The sequence below is a fragment of the Tribolium castaneum genome, chromosome 10 (assembly GCF_031307605.1).
Source record: "Tribolium castaneum strain GA2 chromosome 10, icTriCast1.1, whole genome shotgun sequence".
Taxonomy (NCBI): Eukaryota; Metazoa; Arthropoda; class Insecta; order Coleoptera; family Tenebrionidae; genus Tribolium; species Tribolium castaneum.
The window spans coordinates 5,865,698-5,893,518 of NC_087403.1; the positions used below are offsets into that span (position 1 = coordinate 5,865,698).

Here is a 27,821-nt window from a genome sequence, read left to right on the forward strand (position 1 = left end):
TACACTACCCGTTCGGATTCGTTCGTATTTTCCCATGTTGCCTATGTAGCGCAGTAGCGTGTATAAGCTGCGTTGAATTTAAAAATAAACGGAGTAAGATAAAACGCATAGTGTTTGATTGATGGTTTTCGTAAGGTGATGGTATTCTATGAATGGCATCGAATTATTTATTAGTGAAAGGTCTGAGGATTTTTGACGGAGTGGCAACGTTGTTCAACGCAATCGCCAAACAAATATTAGTAAAGTTGTATGTAACCAACTCCAGTAAGCATGGTGGATAAAGTGTATACGACGTTGTTTAGTGGATTTGTTGTGCAATAAAATCGCCTTTGGTTTTTAATTGTTCGGGTAGTGGAGTTTGAATTGGTTTCGGGTGGCGTTGTCAGTGCTCTGTGCGTTATGTTTCGGTAAAAAATGAACCTGAGGATGGTGCGCTTTTTCAAGGTAAATAAATACTTCTAGTTGCTCTAATATCGTCCGCAATTAAAATCGGGCCGTCGGCGGCCGTGGGCCCACCTCCTCGCACCACCTCCAATCATTGTTTGCGTAAATAATAGGAACACCCGCTGCCGCAATGTTTGTTTTCGCCAAATTTCCGAGCGTTCTCGTGTGACTCGAGCTTTAATATTCCTCCCAAGCCGCAGCGTATTTTTCTCCGAATGAACAAACGCAGATGTCAATAAACCTAAATCGAAATTACGCCGGATTTTATTCGCAATGATGTTCCGACGTTATTTTCCGTCATGTGGGTTGCGACACAATTTGGGCGAGCTTTTTGGAATTTGGCATCATTTTTTGGGCATGTGTGTTCGCGCGATTATTCGCGGAGCTTTCACACATCAGTGATTCATCATCGGATGGATGTTGCGGCGATTCGGTCCGCGGCGTGTTTATTTTGACTGTCGACATTTTTCTCCGGAAATGATGTTTCTCATGTTTTCTTGGGTGGCGTCTGCGATGTTGTTGCGGGGTATTGATTCGGATCGCCGTCATAACATTCGCCTCCCCACTATGGAGTAACGTATAGTACGGTTTGGGGCGTGGCGAAACCACGTGCTTCATTGCACTCATTTATATGAATTTCAGCTTATATATTCCCATACTGCCTCGATTCATCATTCTTTTTGTCCCTTCGTACGTAACGACCTTCAGAGCCACTCACAAACACCTATACAATCAGTTATTTCAATGGAGAGTGCTGCGTGCTACGAATTCACTACAACCAACATAATCTCTCAATGATCTCTTATCACCGACTGTAAACAAAATTTTTATTTGCTATTCACAGCATGCCGCAATTCCATACTTATTGATATTTAAACCACTTCCTATTACACATTCTGGCCCACCGACCAGCTCAGATCACGGCTCAAATAAATTATTTCGCACATAAACTACTCCTTTCCACCAGAAACTACAACGGAAACAATTAACACTTGTTTCATTTCATTTTATGTGCTGATTTTAATGAATGAATTTTTTTACATTGTGCTACAGGAAGTGTTTGCATGAATCAACTTAATCACGTTACATTAAGACACATTTTCGCGACCACATTACTATTATCATCTTCAGGTTAATTTGCATAAATAAACTCAAATTTAATAATTAAAAAAACAAAAACCAAACCAAATATTCACCGGACGTCAGCAACGACGAAATTGACGACAAGTTACTACGCAATAAATAATATGTAAACCATTAAAAGATAATGTTAAAGTTATAACTTAAAAGTATACGTTGATAGGTAACCAATAAACATTAACTTTATGATAATGATAATCTCTCGACATCTGTCTATTGTAATTTTTGTAAGAACGCCTTTGTGATTTTCAATTGATAAACCGATTTCTTCGTTTATTCCTGCAGATTTTTGGATGTTTGGTTCAATTTTCAAAAATTTGCCGTATCAATTAAAGCGGAAAACGTACGGCGGATTATTTTTTTTTAACCAAAATGTGTCCTACAGCTTATTTCTACGATTTAATTTTTTACAGTGAGTCGCTTTATTAAAAAAGTCTGGCTGTTTAAATAATTAGCCTTCGAACAAATAAATTCACTTTGGCGCAAATTACGGTTAACTTTATTTAAAATTCCCATTTTGGGTTTATTGTTTTTTAAAGTATGGGAAATAACAATTAGGGTTAATCGCTGAATAGTAAAAGTTGACTGTATAATTACACTATCTTCGGCGAAGGAGCTGTAAATGGTGCACTAAAACTTGATTGTATAAATAATGTTACTTTGTAAGGTTGGACTGTGCACAGTTTAAAAATTTAAAACTTACTATACGTCGGTAGTTTAAGCGTAATATATCAGACATAAAAGGTACACTAACCCACCTAATAATATTTATCTTTAAAGTCATTCGCATTTTTATAGCTCGTGATCAAGTCGAGTTGTGGTCTCATATTTAAAGCACGAAAACAATTTTTTGCAAATTTTATTGGTAACTAAAACTTTCAACAGTTTAGTCGCATCATGATCTATATTTCCGGTTTAGTGGCAAATGATGGCATTTTTTCGGTTAGTTCTAACGGTGTGTACATATTTTTCAACGAAATTCCGTTCAGGTTTTTTCGACATTGTAAACATTCTTGTAAATGTTTATAATTTTGGTAGAAATCGAGCTTGAAACAAATAATTTGCAACTCCGAATAATATTACGGAGTGATAATCGTTTAATGAAATGTTCTGAAACTTGGCTCGCCAATAACATTGATCTTGCCAGAAAATGCCAAGTGTGTATAAACAGACGTTCGATTTGTCTGAAAACAAGACTCATCTCGATTAATGTTTTTCTTAAAATCCTGGAGCTAGATGAGTGTTTTTTAGGTTTGGACTGTTTGTATTTTGCTACAAACTGGATTTCTAATTAAGAAATATTGCGGAATTTGTAATATATTAGACAGGCAAACTCACAAAAAATTTATAGTCGAATAACTGACCTAGCATTATCGTGGTGATATTGGTGAAGCGGACTGTAAATTTTGGCATTCTTGCATCGTCGAGCAAATCGATCATTTTGTTTTATTGGTTTGATTCTTTGACTTAATTCCTCCAACATTCTTCGCTAGTTTTTCAATTGCAAATGCAATGCAATTAATTTGATTGATATTTGAATCATTCATTAATGGAATGTTTAGTATGTTAAGAAATACCAATGAAGTAATTTTAACTACAAAACATAAAATAGAATGTGTCTGAAAGGGCAATCATGAAAGTTGGTGTTTGTTGATGAAACCAAGATTTTCCTTCCCTCAATTTACATGATAAAGGAGAAAATTAATAGTCCACTTTCATTGTAACGAAGTCACCCAAAAAGGTTAACGATCTTTAATTTATTCTCCACTGGTTATTTCTAAACAATAAACATGTTGAGTGCATTAATAATAATTATATAACGTGTCAACTATTACTAATATATTTATTCTCTCGTTGATTGGTTACGGATTATGGTGACACAGTAAACATCTTGTAAAATACTGCGTAGCAATTGCAATGGAAAAATGCGTAGGAGGTAATTCCTCCTATTGTTCGTTTGTAATGAATAAAACGAATATACATATTGTTGAATTTTTTAATATTCAGGCAAAGTGGTATTACAATCAGCTAAAGATAAGTATTCAGATAATTATTTCGTTTTATCGAGCTCGAATTAATAATGTGTGGTATTACGCCTTTTGCAATTTTTACAATTAATTTTTGCATCTCTATTTTTATTTGGTTTAATCTTAAATCACACTTCTGCCACAATAATAAACAAACGAATCAAATGACAGTTATTATAGCTCATGCGGTATCATTTACATTCGCACTTTTCACACCTTGACCTAATAAATCTAATGAATATTAGAGAGTGGGTGAGATAACAGTAGCCGGTGATATTGATGAATAAGAGCACTTTAGAAACTTGGCAATGTTTTGTTTTATTTAAAATCGTTTTTAGTTTACCTATTATAGAAAGTATATTTTTTCTTGAACCAAGAGTGAACCGTCTTGAGATTAAAAGCCGCAGACCAGATGTTGTAAACAGTTTTACAAGCTGCATTTACAACAATTACGATCTAAGTAAATGTTAGAGAATTTTTATTGCGTGTTAACTGAGATTGAGCTTTTTGCAGCTACAAGGTATTCCACATATCAAGCGCTAACCTATTTTCATCATCGAAAAACGTTTGTATATTTACATTTTGACTTAAAACACTCAAATCGAGTACCTTGACCTAATAAAATTTATTCGCTGTGATAAAGTGGGTGAGATTGTGATAACCGAATTATCAAATTGTTTTGCGAAGTTATTTGTTGTAAAAATGATACAAGGCTAGAGAATCTCAAATCGGAAATTTTTAAAGAAAAGCACCGATCAATCGAAAGTTCGAGTGGTGCATTTGAAGGTGGTGAAAGCGTAAAAATTGGAGAATTGTTGCCATTCTTCCTGACTTAGGTAGACCAAAAAACCTGTAATAAACCTTGAAATAACTTTCGGAAAAGTGAAGGAATGTGAAGTAGTTCAATAAAATCGATCACTGTGGGAACTCTAAATGGCCAAAACTGTGGCAACGGCTGATAAAATCTAGAATTATTTAATATCGATCTTACTCATTTACCTACCCACACTCATGAATCTATAATGCATTTTCTTACCCTACAATACAGGTGCGATACACGACATGTTGCAAAAACTTTGCGACAAGTTTGTTGCGTAATGGAATATGATAAACAGATTTGTTGGTTTTCAAGAGGAAATTTTAACAAATATTGAGCGTGAGTCGTCCATTTTCAAGCGACAAACTCTGTTAGTCTATGGAAAGAAAACAGAATTTTTCTGTTTATTTTGCTATCGATGGATTGCCACGTGCTAAAACAATGTAGGTCATTTGAACAAATTGATTGAACTTTGACACACGGTAATGTTTTCAAATGACGATATAGTTTGTTCTATAATTCTGTAACGACAAACGTCTGTTTTTTTGCTAAGAAGGTGTGTATTTCGACAATATTGTGATGGATATTATGTGACTTTGGACCGTCATAACACGTATTAAATTTTTGATTGATGCAAGAGCAAATAATTGCAATTATTCGCCGTTCTGACGTAAGTGTCCATACAATATGCAAGGGTTAATAGATAGGCCACTCTATTGCTCTGACAGGTCGTAATAAAAAAATCGAATTTAACCGATTTACTTAAATGTAATTATCCCACAGTGCTCCATTTTATTAATAACTTTATAAAAGAGATATTACATTGACCGTAGTTTAGTCATGCATATCAAAGTAGACATTATATTTAGTTACGCTTTGTTTGTTGTTGTTTGGAGAAATAATAGTTAAGGTTCCTCCACGGACGGCGAGACAACCTGGAGCACCTAAGCTTGTGCTTTTTTCATGCTTTATGTTTGAGTGGTCGCTAAAAAGTCGCACATATTTATTTTTCGTTACTTTTCCACTATCGAAAAACAAGTATATACAAATGAAATGCAAAGAAATGATTACTTAGCAACAGTTATTGTTTACATAAATTAACGTTCACTGAAAGGTCTTGAACATTTTGCTGTGTTTCATTTAGGGCGTAACCGCGATTATCTCAGTTTATCAGACGCTATTTGCATGGCATTTTTAAAAGAAAGATTATTGAATAGATTGGCGGCTTTTATTGTTTGATTTATTGGTAATTTTTATTGATATTGCAAAGATAATTTTTTATTTTGTGAACAAAAATGCCGATAAGATATTATATCTTTACTGTGACCTTTTGTTTTCAAGTTGATGTAAATGCGATTATTATTATTTCATAGTTTTAATCGTCTGTGTTTACAACTCTCAGTAAAAATAATGTTATTTTGCTAAATTACATCAAATCAGTTTATACTGATAACGAAACTGGTATTTTACTCAACTGAATGCTCAATCGGCGTGTTTCAGAAATTTTTATAAACTTAATTAACAATTACATTTTCATGAAAACCAAATCAGCATTTCTCTTGTTTGGGTAATACAAAGTGGCCCATCATACTCATTAACTTGGCGAGACGTGCTGGGAATGAAATAACTATAGTAATTACTGTTAATACGTCTGTACCACTTAGAGAATTTTCAAATATCGTCTAGGATACTAAACAAAAGCTCTCCCTACTTGGTAAAAACATGAAATCGCGGAGTGCCTCTCAAATCTAAACAAAGGCTCATCGTTTATAAGATTCTGTCATTGACTTCCATTTTTGACCAGAAAACTGTTTATTTTCCTATCACACGTGTCTGGGAACTGATTCGATTGCGACCGTCTTGAGTTTTGCACTCGATAAAATAAAAAATACTTTATCGCTTGTTACAAAGTTGTAGTGTACCTTTGGATTAAGTTCATTCACAATTATTTAACACTTTATTATTGTAAAGATAAGCCACACGATTATCAATATTTCATGCCAGACTAATCTTGAGACAATAGTTAGAAGCAGGTGCTTTTTCAAGAGGGATGAACTGCACCGACTGGATCGAATAATGAGAGTGACAATGCACTGCATATTTAACGGTTGTGCAACCGGTAAATTTGCAAAATACGTAATAGCTTTCGAGACAATACGCGCTGCAAGTCCAGAAGCTGAAAAGAGAATATGTCAAGAGCGCTTGTCTAATATCTCGTTACAAATGATAGACTCGGTTTCAAGCCGAGCACTAGCGGGGTTATTGCGTCAAATTTAAAGACGTACATGAAAATTTGTGACTTGTAGGCCACACCTGTTGCAAATCATGTCTGCGTTTGATTTAACGTTGCCATAAACAGGAATAATGTGTGTCAAAAGTGATAATTATCACGGCAATAAAGACGAACGTTTGTACAATATTTGTTTAGTATTAACTGTATTTAGAAAAAAGTTTTACATTGTTTTGTGTAACGAATGGGAGTGGAGTCTATTTCCGTCTTGTTGTTTAGTTTATTTTTCATGTAATTAATTTTGAAACATGTAGAACAAAATACCGTCAACTGTCTTGGTGATAATTGTAAATTGTAAATAATGACGGCATAAAATTGTTAATTCTAAAAAATTGTTGTTTTCTTTTGTCGTCGTATTTGCCAGTTTCACGATGATGTTGCAAAAAAGAGTTATAAAAGGATTCGTGAGAAGAAAATGAAATATTAATTTGAACAATGTTTCTTCTCCCAAAAAAATCTCAAAGGAGCAATATTTATAACTCTTTTATTAATTTTTTAAGCGTCTTTTGTTAATTAATTCCCAGAAAGTATTGCCGAAAAGTAAATAGACCCTTTGGAAGGAACGAACAAAGTGGCAGTTATTTAGTGTATGAGCTTTATGTAAAGAAAATCAAACAACTGTACTTCATAAATTTTAATCTAGTGTTGTAAAATTGAAATGTGGGAATTGTGTAGTTTTGCTTCATAATAAATCACTGTTTAAATTTACAGTTTCAAATCACCGTTTAGATTTATAGTTTTGTTACTTATGATTTTTAAAGTCTCGGTTGTTGTTTGTAAACGTTCTTGTATATATTTTAATAATATGAAACGGATATGGCAGTTCTTCTTTTACATTTTGTTGTTTGTTTTATTTGTGATTGTAGCATGTAATACATGCAAACGAGCACATTGTTTTGTCAACAGTGAGGATAATTTTCATGTTTATCTTATAATTTTCGGCAAATTAAATGCGTACAATCTAATTTACAATCGGGAGTAATTATTTCATGAAAACATTAATTAAAATTACAACCATTTGTTCGCACAGTTCCTTCAAACACATGGATGGATATCAGCTGCGTGCTAAAATTAGTACTTAGCTAAATATGTACGTATAATGTCGCAGAAATACACTTTTTAAATTTATTTTTAGACTTTTTACACGGCTTGCCTATTATGATGTTGCAAAAATAGAAACAATTATGCAATTAAACTAAATTATAGTTTGTGCGTATATTGTTTAATTAGGAATCTATTTTTCAAGGCACTTTGCAAGTACAAATCCTTATCAGGAAGATATTTTTGTTGGTTTTGCACCTCAATGTTGTTGTCATCAATTACTATAATTAAAATCTGTAGCTTGAACGGAGTATATTTTATTGGTTTCGTTTCAAAAGACCTGGCCGTTTTTAAAAGGGGCTTACAAAGGGATGTGCTTTTAAAAAAATCGTAAAAGGGCACAGAGCCAACATCTTCTGAATATTTTTTCTACATTGTGTGGTTATTTTTATTCGCGTGATGTATTCGCCACTTTTGAGTTTTTCGTCAAAGATGGGGCGCTACTAGTCAAAATATAAATAATTTCATGAATGAACTGAGGAATGGCATTTTAAAAATAGCTCATATCTCATACTATTTATACGGGATCTTAATTGAACCGAAAAGTTTCGTTTATTGGCTGGCACGGACATACGACATTGATCTCCATATTTTTACGTAAGTTTTGTCAGAGAAAAATATAAATAAAACAATAGAGTCAGACGTGTGATTATCTCAATGACTTCATCACAAGGGAAGCTAATCATTGGGTTTTACATGACAGTTCTTGACACGATTGCCTTTATTGGGAAACGTAAACGGCAAGCTTATAAATTCATCACATCAATCAGAAAGTCTCCAAATGGACAAAAATTCTGTTGCGTAATTCGCAAAATTTTCTCGGCGCAATAAAAGGAAATTCTGTAAACACATTGTAGCCGGCAAAGATCCGAACGAGGAAAACAGGAGCGAAGCGAGATTAAAACGTGTCTGTTGACGTCATATTTTTTCAAATTTGTGTAAATAAGGACTAAGCAATTTGAATCCCTTTTATTACACCTACTCGGTTCACAACTGAGGTCTAATTAATTTGATTAATTCCTGATTTAGCACGGATCGTGGAAAGAGCATCTCTGATATTCCATTTTTTCACTTGTTTATCCCGACACTGGTACCATTATCTTGTCGTTAACCATTTTTGTAAACGTTTTTAAAATGGTTTTTCATTCTCCAGTTGCTCTATGGCTGGTCACTGGTCGGTTGTTTGAGTTTTATTTAGTTTTGACAAAAGAGTGTTGAAACATTTTAAGATTTTAATTAAAGTGGCTACTTTTGACTGTAAGTAGAATCACAAAACCCAGTAAAGGAGGGTATTGATTACGAATTACATGATGCAGTCACACGGTGAACACTTATAAATTAATTTAATGGATGTGGGAATGTTTGGCGGCCGTTACTTCTAAGATTCGCAATCCCATTAGTTGGATCAAAAGTAAAACAATTATTTTAGTATGAAAAAACACTGCTGACTTAAGTCCGGTTGTTTCTAAGCCGCTTTCAGTGGCTATCGGGGTTCTGTAATTATTTTTTCCGAGTTAATTTTCCAGGCGATCACATTCTGATTTGTTTTTAATCAGAATTTGCTGATATGTAAGAGCATCGAATGTTGAGGTTATTGTTAAATATCGGTTGATTGAATTCTTTGAGCGAAGCCTGGAATGATCCTTTTTGACTAATCAAGAGTTGTAATTTTTTCTTTGTGCTGTCTGTTCCGATTTTACGTTCACTTTGCTTTAATTTCTCGTGATGTAATGTTTCCAGATACTAATTTAAATAATGGATGATTATTACCAAGAAAAATTAAAGTTAATTTAATCTATGTTGAAACATTAGTCAAATTGAAGTGTACAATTTGTTATTTAAGTTAGTATTTATTTCTAAAGTTGCCAAGATTATCTACAAGTAATGTAATTAAAAATAAATAAAACTTGTAAGTACAGTTAGTCACCTTGGCATTGTCAGATAAGAAAATGACGTGTTATTACGGGAGCAAGACAATTGTATTTATAAAATTGTACCCTGTATTGGTAATAAGTTTGGAAAAAAATATCGTTTTGTTCGGTTAATTTTTTTTTAGGATATTTATCTTTCAATTGTGGGTTGGTTGTTTTCTTTTACTTAGCGGGAGTCTGAGAAAATACCGTGGACGGAAAATTTGTGATTTATGTTGAAATTATAGATTACGAATTGGAGATAACAAAATGAAGCTTTATAGTGTAAGATTCGATCCACAAATGATCAAAAACTTGTGCAAATCTTGGGATGTCGCAAGATCGCGTATAGACCATGGCTGTTTTATTCATAGTATCTTCAATAAATATTCTTATCGTGTGATGTTTACTACGTGTTATCTATCAGTAAATTATCAGCTAATGAATGGATTCCCATGTCGTAATTTATTTGTACAAATGCTTCCAAAGTGTTACAGTCGCCCCATAAAGGCATGTCCAGTGTGGTTTTCAAGAATGCTAAATGACGAAACGTATTTTGGTTAGTTTCTGTATTTATTTTTGGAAGAACTGTATTATTCATGTGACTAAAATAAATCAAGGAAATCTAATTGCACATGCATCATCTTCTGGGCTCGGATTAAGCGTTGATTAAGAAAAAACTTTCAAATAGTGTATTACGCAGTTGATTTTCCACATTTGTTAACCATATTCAGAGAATGTTGAAAAATTGGGTGGGCGAAATCGTTAAAATAAATTTGTGTAGGACATGTTTTTCAATTTTGTTATACATAAACTGACAAGAGAGTGCTTTAATGTGACTACCTAATTTACTTTCATCAAACGTGACTTCAAATTTAATTTCGATCAATCGATAAGATTGAAAAATACATTTTCTATTCCGTCTAATTAAAAACGATCTGTTTTGCCCTCGCATGACGAGAATCTTGCAAATGTAAAATGCCTTTGTCTCGAGATACAATTTGCATACCCAATAACCGAATGACGAAACTATTAACCTTTTGACCCGGTCTACAAAAATTATATTAAATTGTTTTTCATTAAGCGAAGTCAATTTTAGGGCGTTAATTTACAGTTAATGTCTTTACTGTCAAAGGTGACATAGCTCTGATTTATATTATTCGTCAATGGAAATTAATGTCGGAAAAATTCTGAACTAAAAAACGACGGCGATGAATTAAACTGTTGAAAACAGCGCCACTTGATTCTGTTTCATTATTTTTAAAAATGACTATTCAGATACACGAGAATATCTGATGCAGTCTGGTATTTATTACGTAAAGGTTGTTTACCCCTGTTACCCCTTTTCATACCAACGGTTGTATCTTTGTTAGCAACCTATTGAAAAATAATAAAAACTGGTATAATGTGGGGAAATCTTTTTGAGAATTGGCCATCTATGTGAGCCCCCCGGTGATGGGGGAAAAGTGGGCACCCCCTTGATGAAATTGTTCAAACTGAGATAATGTCAAGTACGCAGTATTTGTTAACTAGAATCTGATTCGTTGCCAATATTGAAACTCGGTGGTAGGGAGATTGTCATGTCATGGCAACCCTCACTAGTTTATGTGGAGACATGGCGCGAAAACGGCAATTATGTTGCTTTGTGTTGCTACCCTTCGAATCTAGAACCTAGAAGGTAAGGACTTTGAGTTTTTTCGTAAATCTTAGTTTATTTTGTTGATTTCGGTTGCTTGCACTCAACTCCCGTTGAATGAAATATCATTATTTCGGAATGTTGTCTGGACTCAAAACAAAAAGATTAAGTAGATGCAGGTGAAAAACATAAACATCAATTTTGCAACTTTCCAGCAAACAGAGTTGCATTTCATCACGGCTTCTCTACCGACGCCAGTAAAACCTATTGCAATATCGACGCGTTTTTGTGGATTTAATTGGGTTGTTTATTACCGAATTTTATGTCAAAAATAGATCCAGTCAAATTCTAAAACCTTAATTAGGCAGAAATGGGTAATATGAATATGAAATGATAATTAAATGATATTGTGTGCGTATAACAGACTTGTTAGTCTAATGTAGTAATGATAGCCTTGTCAGCCTGAAGACTTCATTCAAAGGATCATCATTTTTGAGCCGACTCTCGTCAATTTCATTATACGTATTTTCAGTTGTTTACGATTCAATTCTTTATTTTTAACAAACGGAGTTTTGTTACAACATATTCCCCAACGTCAATGTGGGTGGAATTGGGGATAAGTGGGAGAAAACTTCTCGTAACTCATTAAATACATTAATATTCATGTGTACTGTACGCTTTTATTAATAAAGTTTGGAGTTTTTTAGACTCTAGCGTGCAATAATAAAATTAATTAGACTTTAATTATACAATATTGTACAATGATGTTTCATTCATGTTTCAGTTTTGTTATAGATTAAGCGCAATTCACACCTGAACAATGTCTCACCCAGTTTTATCGCAGTATCTCTTTCAAACAAGTCGGTATTTCGCATCTCGCAAGAAAATGATGATTAAAGTGTGCAAGGACATCGTTTTCGATAGAGATGTGTAGAATATTTATATTTTGGGGGCAATTAGACTGCTTAATGTATATTTGTTTGTCTTTAATAAGACGAAAACTTGGCATAATATACAACTTAATAGTCGAGCCATTTGGTTTATTAGTTTGAATCGAAATGGGTTTACATTATCTTCTTTTTGTTATATTTGACCGAACTTGGGCAATAAATAATCAGTCTGATCGTTTAATTTAAAGTAACAAATATATAACACAATCAAATTTGCATTAAAACGTGCACATTGTTCCGACAAACAAGATAAATAACTTTGTTTTTTAAGTGAGTTATTATTTAAAATTTCCATAAAGATGACTTTTTCCAAGTTTCGCCTTAGATATTTTCGGTTATTAATTGTTTGCAAGTTTTGTGGAATTCTTTTACACGACCGACCGTTTTATATGTTTCTCCACTGTCGGTTACCACCGGATAAGGTTGCCTTGTTCCGGAAGTTATTCCAGTAAGTTTACAACACAAATACACGTTTTCCGTTAAATATTTTGAATCCAGCTTCACTGCAAAAGCTTTAAAAAGTTTTACGGTAATTCCCGAGCTACCAACTTTTTCCGAAGCCTTTGATCATTAAAAAGGTATTATTTGTATTTCGCCTGTTTATCGCAATTATTTGATTTGGTTTTATGTGGTTTTTGCGAATTGTTCAAATATCAGTTTTTAAAAATTGTTGTCATACTCGAAAATAATTGGACGGTTGCTTCGTTTAAGTTTCATTACGCTCTGAACTAATTACTAATTGTTTTTTTAAGCTGTGTACAAACATAACAAGTCACGTTTATATAGTTTTTACAGGATAATTAACTATTTTAACACAGATTGTGACATGTTTTATGTATTCAACTGTAATTTAGTACGCTTGTAGTTTGAATTTTAAATTGGAATCGAGCGTTTTTCCATATTACAGGGAAAAATAATGAAGTATTTTTATTTGAAGCAGACTTTGAAAGTAGTGCGGAAAATGAGGCAGCTACCATTGAGAAGGGATTTTAAAATTCAATGCCTATCACAAACACACAGATTAAAAGGGGCAATTAATTAGTACCTTTTGGGGATTTGATTTTAATTCAAAATTAGGTATTTCCAGATTGATAATTAGTTTCTCTCTACTGATTCCACCTGTTGAGCTTTGCAATTTAATTTAATTGCAATTACTGATCACTAAACGTGCAATTATTTTTAATGATTTCTTACGGATTATGTCCGAGACAGAAATTTTGTGTAGTATGGTGCACTTGGAAAAATCGAATTGATTCAAATTAAGTTTCAATGACAATTTAATAACATAAAGTCGTGGGTTTCTTCTACGCCTGTTTGCGATCACTTGGAAGATTTTAAACATGAGCCTTCCTCACGAGACAATTTACCACTTTTAATATATTCTGTTACCCAGGCAACTTGTGCAAAAAATGTTAAACCTCTTTCTAAATTTGTTTTCAGCGGTAGGATGTCTCCAGACGCTGATGTGCATGTGTAGCATACATCAAAAGGATTTTAAATTGTCCCCAACAATGTATTTGTTTTGCTCCAGAATAGATCAACAGGGAGGTTTATTAATATAGAAATTACTTCAAGATTATACGTTCAAATTTCGATTTTTTATCACAGTGCTATTTTAATTCAACCGTATTATCGAAATGACGTGCTAAAAATTTTACTATTACTACCGATTTCAATCAATATTACCATTTTGACGTGGGCGAATGGTGTACGTTATTCCACAAAAAGAATAAAACGTAACGCAACAGGTGACAACAGCAAAATAAAATAGTAAATTTCAGAGAAGGCTTTTTCGTAAGACCGTATTTGAAGTGACGTGAAGTTGTATCAATTTTTCTAAAAATAAATTTTTATGATAAATGGGACCAATATTGAATCGCTTGGGTTGTGGGTGTAGGATATTTATGGCACTTGCACTTAGCAAGTTTTCACCCTCCGGAAACAAAACAAAAATAGTTTTAATTGAATGATCATTAACGCTGATTAAATAATTGAATTTGTTCAAACTTCGTAGGGTGAACAAAAATAACACTGACCTCAGACGTGTTATTGTCTAAGTCGTAAAGCTATTTCATTCCGAGAAAGGTGCTGAAAGGTCAGAAATCGTCCTGTTTTGTAGTGCAAAAATACTCAGGGCCTACGCTTGAATAAAAACACCTGTAGGCGTAGCCAATTGTGCTAATTGCACTTATTGATGAATAAGTTTCATTTTGCACTCCCACCACTTCGGGAACTACAAATCTTCAGACTTTATTATACTCGTAGGTATAGGTTGACAGTCTTTCTGCAACGTAATTGCGGTTTTTGCGTCGACAAATTGCATCTTGTCTTAAAGTTAAGCTTATTATCTAAACGTACCTATTGATCTTCCATCCGACCTTGTCTAAGGACAATAGAACAATTCCGAGATAAAACATATTGACTTAATTTTAACTATTAAATGTCAATTCTCTTTTTATACTCCAATTTCGACATTTTTGCCGGACTTCAGGGCCGTGACGAAGCATTTATTTGTTTCTTAAAGTTGATTGTCACTGAAATTAGCAAGTAGACAAACGATTTTGCGTATTTAAAATGTGCAAAAAGCAGACACAAATACTACTTTTAAGAGTTTTATAAATCGTTTTAATTTTGTTGATGATCCAGAAATCGCAAATTTTTTTATTTAATAAAAATTCGCTAATTTTAAGAGATTTTATTAAGTCGACCAAATCAATTTTTGGTCTTATTTTGTTCGATTTGGCTATTTTTCAATAAGTATCGCTCTTATTTGTTAAATGAAAACTGGGTTATATTAAGAATTTTTATATTGATACAGAAAATCACTAAAATGTTTTTTTTCTCGTCAAATTTTGTTTGACCAATTTATTTTTCAACGAGGACTGTCCTTATTTAAAAGTCGATCGATTCAGGCACATATATTTTTTGAAATAAGTTGTTTTGGCTTGTTTACTTCAAGTATTGTTTACATGATGAAAGATCGCTAATTTTTTTAGGTGGAAAGCTTGAATCGATAAGTACGGATAATTGCAAAAATACGTTCTAAATTTACTTTTCTCAGCTTATTAGCTTATTTTTCAACAAGAATCGCTCATATTTGAAAAGGGGATTTAATTTATGTAAAAATCTGGCTTTTTAATGATTTTTCTTTTTTGGTCGTTGAATTAATACAAGATATCTCCAAAGTGACCGATTACTTGGTTTAGTTGATGCAGAAAATCACAAAAGTGGGTTTTATTTCTTAGCAAATTTTCTTTGACTAAATTTGCTTTTTAACGAGAACTTGGTTGGAATAATTTTGTTAAATTGCCAGAAATAGCAAAATTCAAAACTAAAAAATATAAAAATGCTTGCTGTGTGTATATTCTAAAATGAAAATAAATTTTTATAAAAAAACTATTCATCATTTCAGGGATAATGCAACTTGACACCGAAATTTTCAAAATAATTTGAGTATGTAGTTTCTTTTAAAATATACGTTTCGGTTAATATTTAATGTATTTTGCGACAAAATAATTTTTTTGTTGTGGATTTATGGGAGAGGATAATAATTTAAATTGGGATTCAAAATTCGCATACATTGTCTTGTAGGCCATAACATAAAATATTGCTGACAAGTGCGGTAGTACAACTGTTGAATTTTTTTTTTAGTTTCTGGTATTACTTTTTTTATCTTCGTAAATTTTTCTTTCTAGTTCGTTATTGGTATTGCAAATTATTCTTAGGTTTCTTAGATTGTGAAACAGGACTAATAATTATTTATTTCCACCGGCTAATTTTGCTATTGTTAAAGTTTTAATAATTACAACCTTTTTGAATAAATTCCTTAGAGAAATTTCATATACAATTTCTTTATCCCGTCCGTCATGCCGTTATAGATTGCCTTGTCCTTCCGTTTCCTAGTTTCGAAAGAGTTCCAGATTTTACTTCAAGAATAATTTTTGGAGTTAAAGCCTTTTAAATTAACAGAGTTTTATAACTCTAAATATAAAATATAAATATTGAGTTTTTTTGTGTCCCTCCTGTCATCAATTTCTATTTCTTTTTCCTGCTCGTATTTCAAATTTTACAAATGTGGCTCCAATTGTAGCTTGCCAATAGTTGACTGGTACTAAGTTCCTATAAAGAACTGAAAATAAAATTTTTGCAAAGTGACCCGCCCATTAAAACAGAAAAAGCATTAAATATAAAGAAACATCGTGGTATCTTGAAACAAATCTTTGTTTTTTTGCTCATTACAAGCAAGAGAAGAGTCTTTCTAAAATGGACAGAGTAAATAGATAAATGGAAAACTGGGCACTTCTACAATATTTTTAAAGGGTACTGCGTATTAATTGGGGAAAATGCTACGTAAAGAGGTTCACATATTGGAAATCAAACGTACTCCTTGAATTCCGTTATAAACGAAATCAACTGTACTTCAAAATCAAAATTGCAGAGAAAACGTATACAATCAGAAACTTGATTTCGAAATCTGTTATTAGGTTAAATAAATTGAAACAATACTAATTTTGATTATTGGAAAAGAGGTTGTTGATCTTATCAAATTATTAATTCAGTTTTGTTCTTGAATATATAGAATTTCAATTTGCTGCCTCACGCCCTGAGGGATTATCGTTTTTATCTAATGGTGTTTATTTTATTCCGAAAGATGTGTGGGGTTGAATCGCCGTGGTTTTTGTATAAATCAGCAGCGCGTCTTGATTGGTTGTCAGAATGATGATTTGTTGAAAACTCAGAAATAGTTGTGCAGCGGTTTGAATACGCAAACAGTTTATTTAGAAATATGTCATAATTATATAAAATAAAACGATTATCAGCTTGTCGCGATCGTAAAGAATGGTTGACGTGTAAATACGAGGGTTCATTGCCCGTTCAGGATCTCCACAGTACTACGTTAACTTGTGTTTAATTAAATAATGACAAATTTGGCGATAGTTAGGTGTGAAAAGCGGGCCGGTGGGGCCCAGTCGTGTCCCATTCGCGTAAACTTATGAATGAACGTTGCAATTTCAGCCGAAAATAGTAAGTCGCGTGTGGTGCTGGTCTGAAGGCTCTTTTTGTTTCAGGTGTAACCTCGAGCGAGCACCGGCAGTTGGTTTTTGGACATCCCGGCCGAAGTGAATAACATGTTTACATTGATCGAGCACTGCGTCATAAGTTTACAGAAATTCTGTACGACGCGAGTTGGCGAACCTTGCACGGGCCCCAGCAGACCCATGTCTATGTATTGCCACTGATGGCCGCGACCGGCACCGCCACAACGGCCCAACAGCGCCGCTCCTTCAGCTGGCTCGGCCCAGGGCCGGTGCTCCACGCCGCCCTGCTCGTCCTCTTCGGCAGCGCTGCCTTCGTCGCCGTCGCCGCGAACCAACTCCAGCCCAATTCTGACCTCGCGCACCAGAATGAAGGTGAAAGTGAGTAGGATCGGGATCCGGCCAACACGGAAATAACGCCGCTTCATGCCCAGGGCCGGACTAGGCTTAGAACACTAGTCATGCCCCCACCCGCACTTTTTCCAAAAAAATACGCTCGGAGTGAAAGCTCCAAGTTTCTCTTGCCACAATGGTTTTCTAAAAAGTACCCTTCCGAATGTGAAACGTAAAAATCGCTCCAATTTCGTTCTTGATGCCGGTGTTTGCGTTTTGCGATTTGGGAGACACTGATTCCATACTCCATGACTCATGACTTACATTGTTTACTCAGTGATCATGGAAATTTTCGATTTTTTATTATCTGTAGCAATGTTTCGCAACCGGCTGCAATCTGATGGAATGTCACTCGAGTGTTTTCAGAAGACCACCAACAACCATACACAAAATGGCCAATGAATTAACACTCACACTGAGACTAACCGGAGCTGGAAGGATCAACGTGATACGATTTCATCAAGACACTACACTGTTTACATTCTTCCACTTAATCCGGGGTTGACAAACTCGCTTTATTTCTTAACAAACATACTTTGAAAATTCTAGTAACTAGCAGTTGGCATCGTTTTGGTTAATCCGGGATTGACAAACTTAGTTTTATTCATGTTAACAATAAACAGAAGCTTTTAAATTCCAATAAAACCCAATTGGCAGCATGGTTCTAAAAGCCATGAGATCTCATCTTGTGTAATAGTGGAAAAGGTAACCGAGCAGGCTCGGTGCTTGGAAACTTGGAAATTTGTCGCCCCGCGCGAAGTTTTTTAGCGAATTATTAATTTAACTACACATACCCCTCAGTTAGTTCTTGTCCAAGTGTTGATGTTGAATACTTTTTTTATTAATTTGAAATTTGTAAACGACAGATGCTATCGTCACAGTTAAAAAAAGAAAAATTCCCGAAACAAATACAGTAAAATGACGAATTTAACATTTCGTTGAATGATACTTTGCTTGAACAAATGCTTTATATAGGTTCTGTTACGTTTCTACAAAAATGTCCGTTGTGAAGAGATGTCCGTTATTCGGAAGTATTCATTGAGAGAGCGTTTGCTACTAAATTGCTATTAAATTAGTTGATTGTTAGTTTTTGAGATAAAGTAAAAATATACTTTCAGCAGTCACCTAACGCGTATCGGTGACTGATATTTTAGTTTGAAATTACTGAAAACGACTAGCCAAAGGCGACTAACCGTCCGGACGCATGTTTTTTTAACTAATTATTTTTTTATGTTATGCACCTATTATGCCGCCCCGTGCAAATGCACGTGTTGCACTGTGGGTGACGTCGGCACAATAATGGGCGATATTGACGATTTGTAGGTTGTAACCCACTGTTGGAAGGGTTGGGTGGTCCCCCGCTTTTGGAGAAATTAGCTCAGTGAGAAAACAATTACATAACTATGATTAGCAATAGCAAAACAATTTTACGGTTTTATACAAAATTTTAGTCATAAAAACAATTTTATTGTTCAACATAACGACCGCCTTTTGTTTTAATAAAGTCGTTACAACCTAATTTGAACTCGCCAAAGTGCTGGCGATTAAAAAAATCTACCGTATCAGTACCATCAATTAAAATAATAAACGTAATTTCATTTTCAAGTAAATATTATGACTTCAATTTCTTATTGCCGCCGAGTTGTTTACGGGCGAATGACCGTTAGAGGATTGAAGGCGCCATCTGCCGCAACAACCTCCAACCCCAATTTACCGCGAAACTCTTGTAATTAACAAATAGTTTGTTACATTTATTTTTTAGCCAAACAATGATTAGGCACATAATTTGCGCTATTCTTTGAATAGTGTTTACGTCAGCTAATAACGATGTTGCCATTTATTTTTATTTTTCATTTAACCGAGTATTTGATTTTCTCGGGGAAGCCTGTTAATCATTTTTCCAGGCTGATGGATGATGAGTTTGACGGTTATACATCTTCCATTCCTTTAAACTTATTATAGAGGGAATTGTTCCGTAAAGGTGCACTTTTTGCGCTCACGTATCGCAAGTGCTCTTCTCGTACATAGCGCCGACCAGAGGCGTTATACTTTGCCAGAGCGGTGTTTTGAATGAAGAAGATTAAATTGGATCAAGGTTGATAAACTTGACTCATAGAAAATCCGGCGGTTGTGTCAGCCCACCTGACAATATTTTCGAGCGATTAGTTAATACGCATATTAACATAATCTTTAAATATTCCTATTACTCCCACCAAGCAGCGAGATAAAATTGATTTATTATTTGTTTTGGCAGTTAAATAGCGTTTCTTCTTTCACTCTTGGGAGCAGTCGTTTATGTCTTTGTCCTCTCGTACTATTTTCGGTATTTCCTGAATGAGAATTTTTGATGTCTCACGCAGGAAAATCGATCTCTTGCATATTGCATAGGTACTTACAAGCTCCACCACTGGTTTTGTCCTTCGGATGGCCAGTAACCCCGTTGGGCTGCACAAACACAGCGTCTCGCAAATTCCGAACGTTAAACTGCATTCCGGACGGTCGCATTCTTGTAGGCTTCTTCAATCTCACGACCTTCTTAGTTCACAACTAGTGTGCTTCATGCTACCCTTAATTATTTCCGACGCCGTTTTTTACTACCTGAGACTCCTGCAACCGGCGAGGTTCCAGCAACCGACTCAAATCAAATATTTTGCTTTTGCTGATATTCCTGCAGCCAGTTCCTCAACACTTGTACAGTTAGGAACAGCTGCAACACCGGCTCACTCATTAAAATCTCTTCACCTCGTCTATTGTGCTGGACCGTTTATTTTTACAAATTCGAAATCCATTCGAAATGATAACAACTGATAATGTTTACTTCGCCTTTCATCGGGCGATTAATTGCGTTTGTGTTATTCATTGACCATTTTCGTAAATTATGATAATGCGAGTGTGGTTTTTTATGCACTTGTAGTAGATTGTAGTGGTTTTATTTTTGGCGATCTGTTCCAAGTATGAAAGAGCTAAAAATACAGTTGGTGGCGTTTCTTTTTTTGCTCAAAAGCGTGCAGATAAAAATTGTAATTAATGGTGTTTATCATCTAAAAATAGAGCGTTTTTTGCTTTCATATTTGAGCCAGTTAATTGGAGTGCATATTGATATATTGATTATGCCGCTTTTGTACTTTCGCTAATATTTTTGTTTGTTGCAGTTTGTGAAAGCGTGGATATTAGAAATACCCTGGATTCGTTCAACAGGTTAAAAGGTTGCCACGTGGTGGAAGGTTTTGTGCAGATTTTACTTTTTGATAATGTGAACGAGACTGAGTTATCCCTTTTAAGTTTTCCAAACCTAACTGAAATAACCGATTATTTATTACTGTACAGAGTGAACGGATTGCGAAGTATAGGACAGTTGTTTCCGAATTTGAGCGTCATTCGAGGACGCTCAACGTTTTACACTTATTCATTCGTCGTATTTGAAATGTCTAGCTTACAAGAAATAGGTCTATATTCACTGACTGACATTACTCGCGGACTAATCAGGATTGATAAAAATCCTTCTCTGTGCTTCGTGAACTCGATCGACTGGGAAGCGATAGCCCACGAAAAGGGAGAACATTTTATTAAAAACCTAAAGTCACCAAATGAATGCCCTATCTGTCCCGGCGACGAAAAGGAGGACGAGTCGGGCAATAGCGTGGCACATATTCATTGCCATAAAGCACCTCACCGGTCCGACAGCGAAAATTTCGATAGAGACGTCCATCTCTGCTGGAATCGACAGCACTGTCAGAAGATCTGCCCTCCGAAGTGCAAACACTCCTGTAACGCCAATTTGGAATGCTGCGACGAGAGCTGTCTAGGAGGATGTAGTATAAATGATACCAAACTTTGCACTGTTTGTAAAAATCTCAGCATGGGGTTTGGGGCAAAGAAACAATGCATGTCGAGTTGTCCCCCCGATTATTATCAGGTTTGTGATCAAGTTAGTGTGCCTCAAACTAAATTTAATCCCGTTACAGTATTTAGAAAGACGCTGTATCTTGAAAAATGAATGCAAAGATATGAAGAGACCTCTGAATTTTCAGCAGCAGGGTGGGCCCGAAAAACCTTTCAAAATTTTCAACAATTCCTGTATTTTAGAATGTCCACCCAATTATATGAGTAACGACACTCATTGTATACCCTGTCAAGGTATATATTCCTAGCTGTGTTTTCCCCCAATTTCAATTTTTTCTTTTAAGGGAATTGTATAAAAAAGTGTGCGGGAGTGAATGTTGATAGTATAAATTTAGCAAGACAGTTGAAAGGGTGCACCCATATAACAAGTTCTCTAGAAATACAAATTCGGGGCGGCCGAAATGTAGTGAATGAATTGGAGGAAAGTCTAGGCATGATTGAAGAAATCGACGGTTATTTGAAAGTAGTCAGATCATTTCCTTTGGTTTCATTAAACTTTTTGAAAAATTTGAAAGTGATACACGGCAGACAGTTAGAAAGCCAAAAGTGTGTACCTCACCTTTGTCACATCTTTTGTCACAATTCGCTAATTTTTAGATACGTTTTCGTTGTACTTGATAATCAAAATCTTCAAGAACTGTGGAACTGGGAAAATAATAAAACGCTTAAAATTGACACCGGACGTTTATTCTTTCACTTCAACCCAAAACTTTGCATCAGAGAAATCGAAAAGTTACAAAATATCACCCACATCGTCGACGTTACTGAATTAGAAGTGGCGAAAAACTCGAACGGCGATAAAATTGCATGTATGTGGGGTATCACCACGTCAGTTTTGTATTCAACATTATCACTTCAGGTGAACTTCAAGTTTTAAAAGTAGATAAACCCAAAGTCGTGAATAGCAAAGGGGTCGTCTTGGAATGGGAGCCGTTCAAAATCGACGATCCGCGAAAACTTTTAGGCTACATTGTCTACTCGATCGAAGCACCAACCCAGAACGTTACGCTCTATGATGGACGAGATGCTTGTGGAGGAGACGGGTATTTATCCCTCATTTCCAAATGACACTAGTGCAAAAAATATTTCAGATGGCGCGTTGATGATGTTGCAATTCCTGAAAACGAAATGAATGTAACACATCCACTTACATCGTTAAAACCCTACACACAGTACGCATTTTATGTCAAAACTTACACGATAGCTACTGAAAGAAGAGGTGCACAAAGTATGATTTCGTACTTCACTACGTTGCCCGATAGTAAGTCGCTTGGATGAGTGTAATAGTCATCGAATTAATTTATGCTAATCTAGCTCCAACGGCACCGGTTGGCTTAGAGGTAGTTAGTAATTCGAGCAACTCTCTTAAGTTATCGTGGAGGCCTCCCAAATCTCCCAACGGCAAACTTACTCACTACATTGTTAGTTTGAAAAGGCACAACAGTACTACTCCCGATCTGGATGAAATGGAGCATTTCTGCAAATCACGTAAGTTTTGCATCCCAGCAGCAAAAAACTATAATCAATATTCTTTGATTGAAAGCTTATTGTGTCGCGCATTTTTTGACGGAAATTTAATTTTTTCACATTGTAAATGCCGAAATTTTTAATACTTTCAGTTTTTTTGCTATTGTTTTCGATGTTGTGCAACAATTGTTGCTTTCAATTTTAATTAAATTTAATTTTAGCTTAAGTCACTTTAATTGTGTTGGTTTTAGCCTCGAGTCGCCCAAAACACCCCATTCCTAGTGTGAGCGTTCCTCCAGTTACTTCAACGACAACAAGTAACGACACTTGCCAGTGTTTAGAAACTAAACCGTCAACATCATCAATTAATGAAGATGTCGAAAAATCCCGAATTGATTTTGAAGATGAATTACATAACGCGGTTTATGTGAGAAAGTGTGTATGCCACGTCTTTTGAAGTTCAAATAATGGTCTTTATTTTCAGGCCGAATTTTTCAGAATCTCGCAAAAGACGTGACGTGGACAGTGAGCAACTAAATGCGAACCGGGTGTTTAATGAAACCGATGAAGGTACTATTTTAATTCCACTCATAGTTTTAGTTAACTTTTTTAATTGTAGCCGGTGCTTATATTTCGTTCAGTACTGTAGTCACGGGGACAGAATTTTACATGCCGAATTTGCGGCACTATACGGTTTATGAAATAAACGTCCAAGCCTGTAGAGAAAAAACCAACGACAAGCTTGATACCGAAAATCCCTGCAGTAGCAAAAATATGAAAACGCATCGGACTCTGAAGAAGAAAGGAGCCGATGATATAAAACAAATTGAAGTCAAAAACCAAAGTTTGGGAATGGTGTCACTTACGTGGAAGGAACCGGAGGCTCCGAACGGATTGATCTATTGTTACACGATAGAATATAAAAAGTTGGAAATTGAAAATGTACATTTTTCGTGTGTTTATACTTTTGTACTGATTTTTTTTCCAGTCCAAGGCTAATGAAGAGTATATTACACACGCGCGTTTTATCAACCAGAGTAGGATTTATACCTTGAAAGCGTTATCGCCTGGAAATTACAGTGTTCGAGTTTCTGCAACGACGTCAGGTGATTACGCCAACTTTTCTCCTTACGCGTACTTTTATATCGAGGAACGGCCGTCTAACACTTACGTAACCTTGATCGTTTGTATGCTCATTCTGGTGATAGTGAGTTGTACGCAATAATAGTGACTCGTTTTGTAACAACTAGTTGCAGATTTTGGCACTGTGTGCGTTTTGTTTCTACAAGAAGAAGAAAGCCGACAAGGAGAGTATGCGGCTGATTCCGTCGGTCAATCCCGAGTATGTTCCAAGTGTGTATGTTCCGGACGAATGGGAGGTGCCTCGCAAAAAAATAGAACTGATTAGGGAGTTAGGACAGGGGAGTTTTGGCATGGTATACGAGGGCATCGCCCAAGACGTCCGCGGAAAGGCGCAAATCAAATGCGCTGTGAAGACTGTTAATGAGCACGCCACCAATAGGTATGTGTTGTGTTTGCGGAAGCACCGAACCAGTAATGAATTCCAGGGAGCGTTTGGAGTTTTTGAACGAAGCTTCCGTCATGAAGGCTTTCGATACTGCTCATGTCGTGAGGTTGTTGGGAGTGGTGTCGCAAGGGCAGCCCACGTTGGTGATCATGGAGCTGATGGCGAATGGCGACTTGAAGACCTACCTGCGTTCCCACCGTCCAGACGCCGAAGTGTATGACCCTGCCACGGCCAAGCAACCCCCAACGCTGAAGCAGATCCTGCAAATGGCCATAGAAATAGCCGACGGAATGGCCTACCTGTCGGCCAAGAAGTTCGTCCACCGCGACCTGGCAGCTAGAAATTGCATGGTAGCTGAAGACTTGACTGTTAAAATAGGTGATTTTGGTATGACGCGTGATATTTACGAAACGGACTACTATCGCAAGGGCACTAAGGGGCTGCTCCCCGTGCGATGGATGGCCCCCGAGAGTCTCAAAGACGGTGTGTTTACTAGTAATAGTGATGTTTGGAGTTACGGAGTTGTGTTGTGGGAGATGGCGACTCTGGCGTCGCAGCCGTATCAAGGCTTGTCGAACGACCAGGTTTTGCGATATGTGATTGACGGGGGTGTGATGGAGCGGCCGGAGAACTGTCCCGATAAACTGTACACTTTGATGAGATACTGTTGGCAACACAAACCATCAGCACGTCCTTCGTTTTTAAAGTTATGCTCATTGTTGTTAGAGGATGCCAGCACTAGTTTTGCTCAGGTGTCGTTTTATCATAGTGCGGCTGGAATTGAGGCTCGATCGTCGCGGCCGACACCGTCGCCGTCGCAGGATGATCCGAGTACTCCGCTCCGGATAGCTGGAGACCATGATGTCAATTTTTCTCTCAATTCGGACGACTCGAATGACGAGTTCGAAACAGACGCTGAGACTCATATTAGGTTTCCCAGTATTCCCGTGGAGAACAAAGACGGAATCACCACCGCTAACGGTTACGTGAGTGGATGTCCCACAAATGGTGCAGCAACAACTCAGTGCTAGCTACATATCACATCTCAGTTGAAAGTATTTCCTATAAAGATCTGACTATTGCAGCAAGAGACATAAATAAGTAACATGACTGTTTTTGTAAAGTAGTTATAAGTTTAAATTACCAAAGATATTTTCTTCATTTGCTGAAAGGCCTACATATTTCAGAAAAACAGTGTTCATTAGCAAATCATTAACAAGTGAGGCGTATTCAGTGAGCCTGAAACCATAAAGACTAGTCTATTGATTTTCCATTCTATGGGATACTCTAAGATTCTTGTCTACTCAATATTATGTGTAAAAGAGATGAAACTAATTGCCTTATTAGTTAAAGTAATTATAATGTGTAGCATCCCATAAAGACATTCTTTGGACAATTGCCAATCAATACATTGCAGCCTGACTCTGAGTTCCTGTTATCTTATTGATGATTGGTAGTCACAACTACTTTATTGTACCTATTTATATTTTAGTTAAATTTTGTACTCTGTAATATAATGTACATTATTTCTTTATTATTTTATATAAAAGAAAATAAACTTATAATCTGAACTACATTTTCATTACAACAACTTCAAACTCTCAGGATTATCAATCTTATCGACATTTTCCTTGATCATTCTCTCGATATTAACTTTATTCAGCTCCTGCTGTATCCGCTGTTTCACCGGAGCTTCCAAAGCGTCCATAATTTGATACCGCAGCAAATTAGGAAGCACATTCACTGCAAACTCGATCACATAATCTACCGTTCCTGCCCCATCAAACCTTATTTGAATATTGCCCAATTCCAACTGAATATCTTCCAACTGTGGAGGGTTTCGTGTATCCATTGTTTGACTTATCGCAACTTGAACCTTAAATACCACGATTAGTAACAAACAACACTGTTTTCCCCTACGTACCCTCAAATATTCCACACTGAATGACACAGTCCCCGCTTTTGACATGAACCCAGCGATCAAAGACACTTCCCAATGACTCGTCCCTTCCATCCGTTGCGTCCCCACCTCAAGAACTGCATACACACTGTTATTTTTTATCTCAAAAGTGATATCACCGACTCTATGAATCGAAGACAAGCCATACAACCAAGTGTGTCTCATGTATATATCAAAAACACCAACACTAGTATTGTAATCGTTGACTTTGTATGGGTCAAACTGGGCCTTTCTGATCTTGTGGCGAATATCAATAATGAGCTGATCGAAAGGCGAAATTGAATTTGGAAACTTCTGTGGAACCTTCTTGACTTGCTTATTAACATCGTTCCGCAAATTCGTATTGACTTCACGCAAAATAAACGGTTTGATGGAGTCAAAGATAAAGGTACCGACCGAATTGATGACCCCTTGGAACATGTTGGCGAAAAATCCCAACCCTTTGAAGTCCATAGCGATGCCTTTGAAGGTAATATCCATATCCATATCCTGAGCTTCCAATTGTCCATTTCTTTCGACTTCCAAAGTTGCGATTGCTTTTACATACACGTCGGTCAGCTTCACAGTGAATGGACCTTTGGCTGACGACATGAAGGTTCTCAACGTGTAATTTCCCTTAACGTCGAGTGTTTTAATCGTTAATGCCGCTTCCACTTTCATCGCAGTTATGTCAGCCTTAATGTGATGTATTCGAAATTTGGACAAACCGTACAGTTTCACGTTTTCGAAATTCATTTTTCCCAAAGAAAATGAATGTGCTAAGGGCGGGATTAGTAAGGGATCGGGGATTGGTGCACCGGGGATTCCCACAGGATCATCCTTCTTGTAGTGGTCTAAGATTTGGAGAATGTATTCACTAATTTTCTTTTCTTGTTTTTCGATAATCTGCTTCTGTTGCGCATTTCGTACTAAAATTGCTAAAGTTAGTACTTTGGTGTGTTTGGAGCGGTTTTGTCGTACCTTCACTGTGGCAGAAATTCAGCGAAAGCAAGAGGAGAAAGATGCCTAAACTACGCATTGTATCACTCACTGTATAAGTAGGTTTGATTAAGTACAACTGAACGATGTTAACTGAGTTGAAAAGGATGTCTGTTGGTATCTCTTGTCTGGTCAAGGGTCATAAACTTATCGCAATCATGACGTCTCAAAACTGACTAATCTTTCTTGCATCTAAGTAGTTTTTGATGGAGGGTAAGTTAATTGTTTGTGTGCGATCGGA

The 27,821-nt window shown here is 35.9% G+C and overlaps 2 protein-coding genes across 5 annotated transcripts; one reads left to right on the forward strand and one right to left on the reverse strand.

The window, feature by feature from the left end:
• InR (Insulin-like receptor) lies at positions 1-26,213 on the forward strand. 4 transcript variants are annotated; one of them, XM_015979260.2, is made up of 15 exons: positions 1-444; positions 17,385-17,726; positions 20,897-21,660; positions 21,710-21,881; positions 21,932-22,193; positions 22,245-22,456; positions 22,507-22,690; positions 22,739-22,908; positions 22,962-23,135; positions 23,366-23,549; positions 23,599-23,684; positions 23,734-24,056; positions 24,103-24,321; positions 24,371-24,636; positions 24,683-26,213. In XM_015979260.2, the coding sequence occupies exons 2-15, from the start codon at positions 17,555-17,557 to the stop codon at positions 25,671-25,673; spliced, it is 4,179 nt and encodes a 1,392-aa protein (XP_015834746.2). In that variant the 5' UTR covers positions 1-444; positions 17,385-17,554; the 3' UTR covers positions 25,674-26,213. The 4 variants fall into 4 exon arrangements, with proteins under 4 accessions (XP_015834746.2, XP_008199415.2, XP_015834738.2 ...); XM_008201193.3 differs by having other exon boundaries at positions 2-444; positions 17,385-17,732; XM_015979252.2 differs by lacking the exon at positions 1-444 and adding an exon at positions 8,959-9,076 and having other exon boundaries at positions 17,385-17,732.
• On the reverse strand, positions 26,155-27,720 carry LOC661483 (uncharacterized protein). The gene is made up of 3 exons (XM_967638.5): positions 27,563-27,720; positions 26,567-27,510; positions 26,155-26,518 (listed from the first exon to the last, which is right to left on the reverse strand). Exons 1-3 carry the CDS (start codon positions 27,618-27,620, stop codon positions 26,225-26,227), a joined length of 1,296 nt encoding a protein of 431 aa, XP_972731.1. The 5' UTR covers positions 27,621-27,720; the 3' UTR covers positions 26,155-26,224.
• Positions 27,721-27,821: the final 101 nt, after the last annotated feature.

Coding starts and splice junctions, on each gene's coding strand:
- InR (XM_008201193.3), top strand. CDS start 17,555: ATGGCCGCGACCGGCACCGCCACAACGGCCCAACAGCGCCGCTCCTTC. Junction 24,322..24,370: donor GTATGCTCATTCTGGTGATA/GTGAGTTGTACG, acceptor AACTAGTTGCAG/ATTTTGGCACTGTGTGCGTT. Junction 24,637..24,682: donor AATGAGCACGCCACCAATAG/GTATGTGTTGTG, acceptor AATGAATTCCAG/GGAGCGTTTGGAGTTTTTGA.
- LOC661483 (XM_967638.5), bottom strand. CDS start 27,620: ATGCGTAGTTTAGGCATCTTTCTCCTCTTGCTTTCGCTGAATTTCTGC. Junction 27,511..27,562: donor GAATTTCTGCCACAGTGAAG/GTACGACAAAAC, acceptor TAGCAATTTTAG/TACGAAATGCGCAACAGAAG. Junction 26,519..26,566: donor TCAGTGTGGAATATTTGAGG/GTACGTAGGGGA, acceptor GTGGTATTTAAG/GTTCAAGTTGCGATAAGTCA.